Source organism: Sycon ciliatum, chromosome 10 (genome assembly GCF_964019385.1).
Source record: "Sycon ciliatum chromosome 10, ocSycCili1.1, whole genome shotgun sequence".
Classification (NCBI taxonomy): Eukaryota; Metazoa; Porifera; class Calcarea; order Leucosolenida; family Sycettidae; genus Sycon; species Sycon ciliatum.
This window is the reverse complement of record NC_088652.1, coordinates 16,623,590-16,633,062: the sequence shown is the minus strand read 5'-3', so window position 1 is coordinate 16,633,062 and position 9,473 is coordinate 16,623,590. Positions and strand designations below refer to the sequence as shown.

Below are 9,473 nucleotides of genomic sequence, written 5' to 3'. Positions count from 1 at the left end.
CAAATTTCAAAGTTCGCAGCACTGCACTGTGTACGATGAAAATCACGAAAAACCGCCAAATACGGGAGCTCGCCAGAGCCAGAGCCCATCTTTTTATGAATGGAACAATATGAAGGCTTGTCCGCGGCCGTGAAAATGCACCGATCAGGGAGTCGTGGGTTTACAGGTTTATACGACTCCTTGGTACCGATCATACTCCCGAGTCCCGACGCTCACAACAAGAACTAAACAAGACGATACGTGTATGCAAGAGTTTCATGTACTCTTGGTGTATGTCACTAGTGCACTGTACATAGTCTGTTGTCGCCAAGCGGCAAGGCCAAGGGAGTCGTAATAACGAATCCCGACCGATACTCGCGATAGACGAAGCGACTACGTGATCGATCAGGGAGTCGACATTCGACAACTTCCTGGTTGTCATGGTCACATTGACTTTTCCACGTGCCGCGTGCCGCGCGAAGTACAAACTTACTTTCTTCTCAAACTCAAACTCAAACCTTGCATGCCTAGCCTGGCTGTACTGCAAACCTTGATTTCTTTCGATTGTCTTGTTCCCTCGCTGAGAGAGAGAGAGGTTGAGAAAGCTTGCTTTGCTTGAGCTGGGTTGGGCAGGCTTTTTACAGTCATAATGTCGTCCGATAATGCTGAGAAGGCCAGTAGAAGTCCTGTAGTGGAGAAAGTCAGCTCTCCCTTGGCCACGGTGACCAACGGCATTTCCACAGCTGTCGGAAGTTCTCCCACCCAGCAGCAAGCCTTCCGTACACCACAAAGGCCGCCGAGCGGACCGAGGAGGTCGACTACTTCGACTCCCAAGTCGGACGGCAAGAAAGAAGCCGTCAGGCGTGGCACACCAAAGTCTGACGGCAAGAAGGAAGGCCGCTCTCCGCATTCGCGGCCCAAGTGCGGAGACTCGAAATGCCGCTCTGCTTCCGTATCGTCGCCAACTCCGGTATGCAAGCACCACAGTACAGCCCAGGTGAAGGCTGTACCTGTGAACAACGGCAAGGCCACCAGAATGGTGTGCGACGCAAAGGAAATTCAGGAGAGTGACGCCGCTGAAAAGAAACGCAAGGGAGGCTCGGCGAAGAGCGAGGCAGCAAAGTCCCCCGTGGCAGGTGCTTCGAAAAAGGCCACGAAACCCCAGCAGGCAACAAAAAGCAAGAAGGCTGCCAAAGTGCCGGAGCTGGACGTAGATACGAAGAGTTTGTCGCAGATAAATGCCGACGTCAACAATTTGTTTATGGAGCAGCTGAGAGCCCTGCTATCAAATCTGCAACTGGATGAGAGGTGAGTTATGGTGTGGATGTGACGTGTGTGTAAGAGCTCTTTGTACCTGGCACATTGTATTGTGTGTGAACGTATTGCGAACTCTACTGTGAGCTCTGGTGTGACAATGAAAATGTCCTATGCTCCTATGACTGGTACCAAGAGTATATCCGGGTAATTCCAAGTCCAAGGGTATGCGACTCTCATGAGCGGTGGGTTCTGTGCCCGGCACGCTGTCTTCATGATGTTGTGAGATGACGACGCTCAAACCGTCTGGATTTGAATTTTTCCTTTGGCTCGGGCTAAACGGTTTCATGCACAACAACATGGTTACTAGTACTAGTAGTAGTAGTTCAACGGCACCCAACGTATCACTGACTATTATACAGCAGGCCCGGCAGAACCGGTCCGGTCGGTCGGGCCATGGCCGGACCAACTTTTTTGGCCACCAACGTGTGTTCACTGCTGAGGAGGTCATGTGGGCACAGTAGGGAGGTTCCGGAGTACGATTTTTCGTGCCAAAATCCGTAGAGGCGCTACGGATTTTTTATACGTCGTTTTCGAGCAGTGAAATGTTCCGGAGTACGAAACTTACATGTACGTGTTTGCCGTCATTGCCTAGGTTACGGTCGCAAACACGTCACATTCCCGCGCCATGCCTTTTTATTTTGAAAATTTGTACCGAAATCAAAACTTCCCGCGGAAAATCTATGTTTCTCGTACCAAATTTGTACGCGAAAAATCTTTCTGCACCCGATGACGCAAAATCTCCATACGAAACATGGTTCGAATGAAAGCCAGTCCACACGGATTCTCCGTGCCGAAAAATCGTATGGAGCGCGCCTGGAAAAAATCCGTAGCGCCCATACGGATTTTGGCACGGAAAATCGTACCCCGGAACCTCTCTACTATAATTATCATACACGAAGTATGAAAGGCTATGGCATGGCCGGACCAACCATTTGGCCACCAACGCGTGTCTACTGCTGAGTTGGTCATAATTATGTACCCACTACATGTATAATATCATACACAAACTGTATGAAAGGCTACGGCTTGGCTGGACCAATCAAAACTGCTTCCGCCGGTCCTGACACAGGACTGTATTTTTCACGAGAACCACGAACCTTGAGAACAGAATACTGCATGATAGAGCAGCGCCTGCAGACGCAACTGTGGTGGTGAAACTGGAGTATCTGTTGTGCCTCTTCTTGCCCAGGGGAATCAAGGAGGTGCTGCGGAAGCGCATCAAGAATCATTACCGCAAGAACGCGATCGCCATGGGAACACTGGTATGTATTTTTGCTTGTGGGTGTGTGTGTGGGGGGGGGGGGGGGGGGCTGCTGGTAAAATCTGCTTTCAGGGGTCACCTATGGGGCTTGTCCCAGTTTGAAAGGAATGTTCCTCTTGGGTACTATTGATTTTGAATTCTCACAGTCCATGAGCTCCTGGGTAAGGACCTGTTCTTAGGAATGAAATGAACTGTTGAAGACACTTGACAATAGTTCACATCAAGCAAACCGTTTGCATGATGCTTCTCTGTGTGTGCTAGTTAAACTATGGCGACCGCTCAAGGGACCTTCAAAACGTGGTCTCTGTTACCAGGTGGTCTCCTTATCCAGGATCTTTAGACTGGAAATAGCATCGCTTGATTCTGGCGGCAGTGGTCTCCTGGGACAGGTGGTCGCCTTATCCGAGTGGTCGCCTCGACAGATTTGACTAACTTCTCTGCCCGGTTGATTCTGTTGCTGCTTTAGGAGCGAGTTTCAGAAACCTTCCTCGACTATTTCTGCGTAATGGACGTTGAGGCAACTTGTCACAAGGAGCAGCCTGATGGCTTTGTGCCCGAGCCTATCGAACTAGCCGTTGTTATCGTCAATAGCTTAACAAGGAAAGTGGTAAGTACAAGATCTCACGCGATGTAAAAGGTCGAAATGTGACAAATATTTTTATTATAGTTAAGGAGTCGTCCGTATTTTTCGAAAAATTAAAAAATCCGTCCTCAGGCAAAAAGGGGGTGGGTGGTCAAGTGTGCTGGCGGAATTTAATTTTTTGATTTTTCGTACTTTTTTTTCTTTCTTTTTTTTCGCTCCAGTGACTTTGATACACTTGTTGCACTGATTCAGTATATAGCTGACTGTGTACTGTACTGTAGACGTAGTGTAGGATCGATTGTCGCAAACACCAGTATCTACTATGATATACATAACTTTTCATGTAGTTGTAGGACGGTGCATGGCCGTGACGTCGGTAGACCTACTACTCACTGTACTTAGCTGCTAGTACTTGACACAGGTGTAGTCAGAAAACGTGGGGTCAGGAGTTCTTATTTTCGAGCTGGGCATCGGTAAAAATCAAAATATTAATGGGAAAAAATTGGGGGGTGGGTGGGTGGGTCAGAGACAATTTTGCACGAGGACGGATTTTTTAATTTTTCGAAAATTACGGACGACCCCTAAACAATAATATTTGCACTTTTAATAGTGGTCTCACAATATGTGGCATTGACCGTGCTCCAAGCCAATTCCTAGCTGCCACTGATTGTCTGTTTACTTTTGGGATGTGCGTGTGTACTTAAATCTATGTGTAATAAATACTCTTGCTGATGTTTTTGCATTGGTTGTGTGTGTGTGTGTGCATTCTCGTGTTCAGGAGGGCAGGTTTCACAGCTACTGCAGGCCGACGCTTGAGCCCAAGTTATCCGAGTTTTGCACCGAGTTGACTGGCATCACACAGGTCAGTTGGGTGAGGTTCGCCTCTTGTGCGTGCGGTGGGGCGTTCTAGTTTATCTAGAGTGTTCCACAGCGGAGTCCACACTCTCCAGCACTCTGAATATAGAGCTAAAGGCACTTGTTCCTGGCGTCTACAGCGTTGCTCAATGAAATCCAGTCGTCGTGTCACTCAAGTTTGCGCCTTGCACTATTTCACAGCCCAGTGTTTGCAGGTCTATGGCTGTGCAGCGCCCGGCGCATTACTTGAGTGATGCGACTACTGGATTTCATTGATCAGTTCTGTTGTTTTTGATTGCCGTTGACCAACCTGACCCGATTGCCTTTTTTCGGTATGGCATTTTGATGTAAGGTTGTAGTTTAGAGGCTGCTGGTTTAGGGTGGATGAGGATATCTGGACCCTCAGTGCCAGCATTTTCATGCAATGAATCTGTCCTGCATTTAGTGCAGCTGCCAATATTTAGAAGGATTTCATTCAGTGATGATGATGAATATCAGTGTGGAGGAGAGTGCACTAGACTGGGAGTGTGCAGCTCGAATGGGTTGCTGTCATGGCGAAATTCCTGGATTTCATAACGTGTGACGGAGTGCGTGCACACCGGATTTAAGCAGGTCTCATGGACACTGCACGTACTGTAGTGTCGCGTATACAAGCACAACCTGTATAGAAGCATGACTCGAATAGAAGCTGATTTTTCGAAGTGTGCCCTGACACAGAAGCGTGATTTGAATAGAAGCCGCTCTCTGCAAAGTACATGTGCAAGTACATGCGTGGCAGTATGCACTGCACTATGTAGACTGATGATGTTGACGTAGCAGCATGGTTTGAACCCCGGCATATACGGCCGTAAGCACCTGCTTTTATACGCGACATTGCGGTACTCTTTTGTGACTTACAGTCTAACGGTACCCTTTCTCTCTCATTTCCTCTCCATATTCCTCTGACAGGTTAATGTTGACAAGGCAGACACGTTTGATGCGGTTCTCCGCCGGCTGATTGTGTGGGTCGGAGAGAAGCTGAACGGCAAAACCTTTGCGTTTGTCACCGATGGGTATGTTCAGAACGGTGTTGGTCTGGGTTTGTGTCTGTCTGACTGTGTACAGTGTGTGTGTGTGTGGGAAGGCTACCCTCTTGCCAAAGCATTTTGGAAGTTGGACTAGTTTCGGCTCCACAGTCCAGTGTGTCGTTACTATTATAGCTTTTATGGCTGAGGTTGTTGGTACGTCTGGTGGCCCTGGGTTCCCAGGACCCAGTTGCCGAGGCTGGTTGGTAAAATAACTCCAATTTCACTTCAAGGTACCAGTGCATCTAGTGGCTGCTTCTATCAAAGCAGCATGCTGTCTATACTGGTTACCTCAGCAAGTGTAGGGTGTGCATAGGTAACTGTCTTGGATGTCCTATTCCGATGTACTCCGTGTGGTGTAGACCAGGTGTGCATTGGGGGTCGATTCACATGGCTTCGCCAATTGTGTGGATTAGACAGTTATCTGGCGCTTGTCTTGATCTGTTTCAATCAGAATCGGATCCGCTATCGTTGCTATAAAGAGAAAATCTGTGGCTTCACATCCAGTGCATTTGCAGATTTGCGTGCTTCTCTTGCGACGGGCATATACATGGTACATGGTGTATGTGTGTGACTACTTTATGGAGTAGAGTCAAATTCACCCGTTGGGAAGAAAATGCAGAGCAGGAGTCCAAGAATGTAGATCTTGCAGTTTTGGTAGATTACCAATGCTTTCTCATCTCTGATAAAACTTGAATTCTAGCTAAAGTATTTATTCATCTATGGCTCTGTGTGTGTGTGCATGTGTCTGTTAACGTTACGGTATTTTCTGCCCTAGGGATGCCGACATTCGTAACTTCCTTGCGCCGGCGTGTGAGCGTTCCGCTCTTGAGCTGCCCATCTTCTGGCAGAAGTGGGTGAACCTGCGCAACGGAGTGGCCAACTTCTATCGCCTCAACATGTCCAAGTTTGATATAGTGGCCGCGCAGGGACAGTGAGTGAAAAGAGATTTGTGCATGGTCTAGCTCTGGGCGTTCAGTGGCACGCATGCATGCGTTCACTCTATTCTTGATTCTCTGCTGTACACATGCCGGGGCCCAGTGGTGTCAGGGTAGTCGAAAGCAATGCAAACCACTTGCTAGAATCCCTCTCGAATAAGCCCTTTGCACAATGACGTCATTTGTACCACGAACAGCCCACACAGTCAACTGGGTATGGTCGTCTGGGGGTGTTGAACAATACACTGCTGATCCCAGCGTACTCATGTGCATTGCTCATACATGTACCTTTCATATTTGGCAATGCGCAATGGGCTTATACTCCTCCCTCCTCCCCTCCTCCCCGAGATCATACCCGATACAACTTTTTGATGTTCTTCCCAAGAGTACATGACCGTGAGCGTACAACTCCGTTCTTGGCCAGTAATCGACTCACCCACGGTGTATTTTGCGTCATTGATTGGTACTACTGCTGCTTGAGAAAGCTGATTTCTCCAGTAAATGCATGGAAACCGCCGTATGAAAAAGTAGTCTGATTTATTCCTATTCCGAGTACGAACATTTTTCAAGCAACCCAGCGAGCATTGGGCATAAGTGTTTCACTGCTAGTTGTTGGGTATCTGAGAATTGCAGAGGGTGAGAGCCAGCCCGCATTGGGGCTGTACCTTCGGTGTCTGACCGTGCCTATGTTTCTGTGTGTGTGTGTGTGTGTGCACAGGAAGCTAGGCAAGCTGCGTGGCATGCTACACGTACTGGGACTGCCCCACCACGGCCGAATGCACAGCGGACGAGACGACGCCGAGAACATGTCGCGCATTCTGCAGGTGATGCTGCGCGACGGCTGCTGCCTGCGGCTGAACAAGGCCATGAACCTCTCCCCCGGCGATGCCCTTGCCAAGCCGCAAGTACCGTTGGCCAAGCCCCTTGTTCCGACTGCCGCACTGGTCAAGAGTACGGGGGCAGTCGGAACGCCCAAGGACCTGGCTATCACCGAGTCTTCAGCCGATGCAGAGCGGCGACAGAGAGCTGGCGCGCAGTCACCCTCGTCACCAGTACCCCGTGTTGATCCCAATGTGTCCTACGCCAAGGCCGCCATCAACTCAGACGGCGGCCGCAAGTCGCTCTCCTCCAGCCCGAGCGCCTCACCTCGTGCGTCCATTTCCAAGTCCAGAAAGGCCGGCGGCTCCAGTAGCATGTCACCAAAGACCGCTCCAGCCGATGCCGTAACGGCATCCTACGCCAAGGCGACAAAGACCAGATCGCAGTCGGCATCCGTGGCAACCCCGACCCGCACAGGCTCGGTTTCCGCCGCACCCGGTCAAGTCGCGTCGACGTCGGTCTCTCCACCACCCGTGCTGCTGGGCAAAACCAAAGCTACCGTCGTCATGTCCAGCGCCAACGCCACTCCGGACGGCCGGGACAGCGGCTGCTGTGTTTCCCCGTCCGACGATGGCTATTCCGCACTGACAGTCACCGACAGCGGCAAGACACCTCCATGCAATGGTAGCTCGCCAGTCGACGACGAAGCTCCGCTGCAGGTATCATCGGCCGTGCAAGGCTCATGCCTGGAGGATGTCAACTGCGAAGAGTCGCCGTGCCCTGAGGCCGTGTTTGAAAGCGTAGCTGCACACAAACCTGGCTGTGGTTCAGAGGGGACTACTACTCCTCCTCCGTGTGGTGTTGCTGTCAACGAAAACGATGGTGCACAGTCTGAATACAGTGAAGAACCACTGGTGGCTGCACCAGCAGTTGAGGATAGAGCAGATTGTAATGGCGCAGCAGAGCAACCGATCACAGACACCGCAGATTGTAATGGCGCAGCAGAGCAACCGATCACAGACACCGCAGATTGCAATGGCGCAGCAGAGCAACCGATCACAGACACCGCAGATTGTAATGGCGCAGCAGAGCAACCGATCACAGACACCGCAGATTGTAAGGGTGCAGAGCTTCCTGCCGCAGATTCTAATGGCGCAGCAGGGCATTCTGCCGCCGACACCGCAGATTGTAATAATGTAGAGCTTCCTGTCGCCGATACCGCAGCTGTTTGCTCATCAGATGTAGATGGCGAGAAAGACACCGAGAGCAAGGGACAGCCCGAGGCAAGTGATGAATGTCAAGCGGTCACGAAAAGCTCAGAGTCGATCAAGGTAGTCGACTGCGATGCAGACTCACCTCAAGAATCAGAATGCACCTCGACAGGACAGAATGGCTGTGTAGTGGTTGCAGAGAAGTCGGCTGCTGACATGGATGCCAGCACTGGCTCGTCGCAGGGAGGTCAGCGCAAGAACTGCCAGGAACCGTGTTCGCCTGTCACTGTGCGCACAGATAATGGACTGACTACTGCACTCTGAACTTGTGGCAGCCACCGTCTTTCTCGATAGTATTGAACACCTGCCATGCATCCTGCATGTTTTCTCTACTCCACCTATGTGCTCGTAGTGTACCAGCACATCCATCTTCGTACAAACACACACACACACGCGCGCACGGCACGCCGTGGCAGTGAAAAGCTTATTCCCAGCATGAAAAACGAAAACCTTATCACAGAACCACCAGGCGACATATTGCCAGCCGCACACGTTTTATAGCACACCGCGGTGCCACTTGGCCGCTTTTACTTCTTCGTATCATGTTATGTTATTCTTGTCTTCGTTTTTTAGATTACCTCGTGGCCTCCTCGAGAGCTTTTATCAAAAACCGAGGATTTGTCCTCCTCTTTGGACGCTTTTATCAAAAATTGAGGATTTGCTCAAGGTTTTCTTCGATTTAAAGTACAGTTTACCCCGCTGTTGGTGGTTTCATACGAAAAAAAGATGCTTGTCGTGTCTTGTTTTGACTTTTTTTTATCTCTCCGTTGCTTCTCTCTCCTCTCTTTCTCTCTCTCTCTCTCTCTCTCTCTCTCTCTCTCTCTCTCTCTCTCTCTCTCTCTCTCTCTCTTTCTCTCTCTCCTCTGTCTCTCTCTCTCTCTCTTTCTCGTGCAACTGTAGTGTTCTCTTGTGGCCATATTTGCTCTCACTCTCTGGGTGTTCACATTTTGCTCCACAAAGAAAAAGAACTTGTTTTCCTTCTTCTATGTGTTTCTGTGACCTTGTGTTTGAGAGCAGAAATCGTGCCTGTGTGTGTGTCACTGTGTGTGGTGTGGGTATGGTTGTTGATACAGCAGGAAGGTTGGAGGAAGTGTTTTATCGATCTGTTTCCCAGAAAGTGTTTTTGTAGTTCTTTCACTGGGCTACGGATAACAAAGGGCTGATGGCTGCATGGTTTGGTTATTGACTTTCAAACTCTTGTGATGTGGTTCAAATCTAGAGTTGAATGAAAAAAAGTCTGTGCTGTGTCAGCCTGTATGATTCAGACGGTTGCATTGCATAACAAAGAATAAGGATTGATAGCATAATCCCTCCTCGAAGACTCTTCTGAAAAATGTTTTATCCTGTCCACACCCCGGGAGTTTTTTCCCAATTTTTCGTACCCAC

General features: G+C 49.7%; 1 protein-coding gene across 1 annotated transcript; it reads left to right on the top strand.

Annotated features, from left to right (window-relative positions):
* Positions 1-488: 488 nt before the first annotated feature.
* On the top strand, positions 489-9,073 carry LOC135825761 (uncharacterized). The gene is made up of 7 exons (XM_065338382.1): positions 489-1,287; positions 2,486-2,558; positions 3,024-3,164; positions 3,919-4,002; positions 4,944-5,047; positions 5,838-5,993; positions 6,716-9,073. The coding sequence occupies exons 1-7, from the start codon at positions 629-631 to the stop codon at positions 8,349-8,351; spliced, it is 2,853 nt and encodes a 950-aa protein (XP_065194454.1). The 5' UTR covers positions 489-628; the 3' UTR covers positions 8,352-9,073.
* Positions 9,074-9,473: the final 400 nt, after the last annotated feature.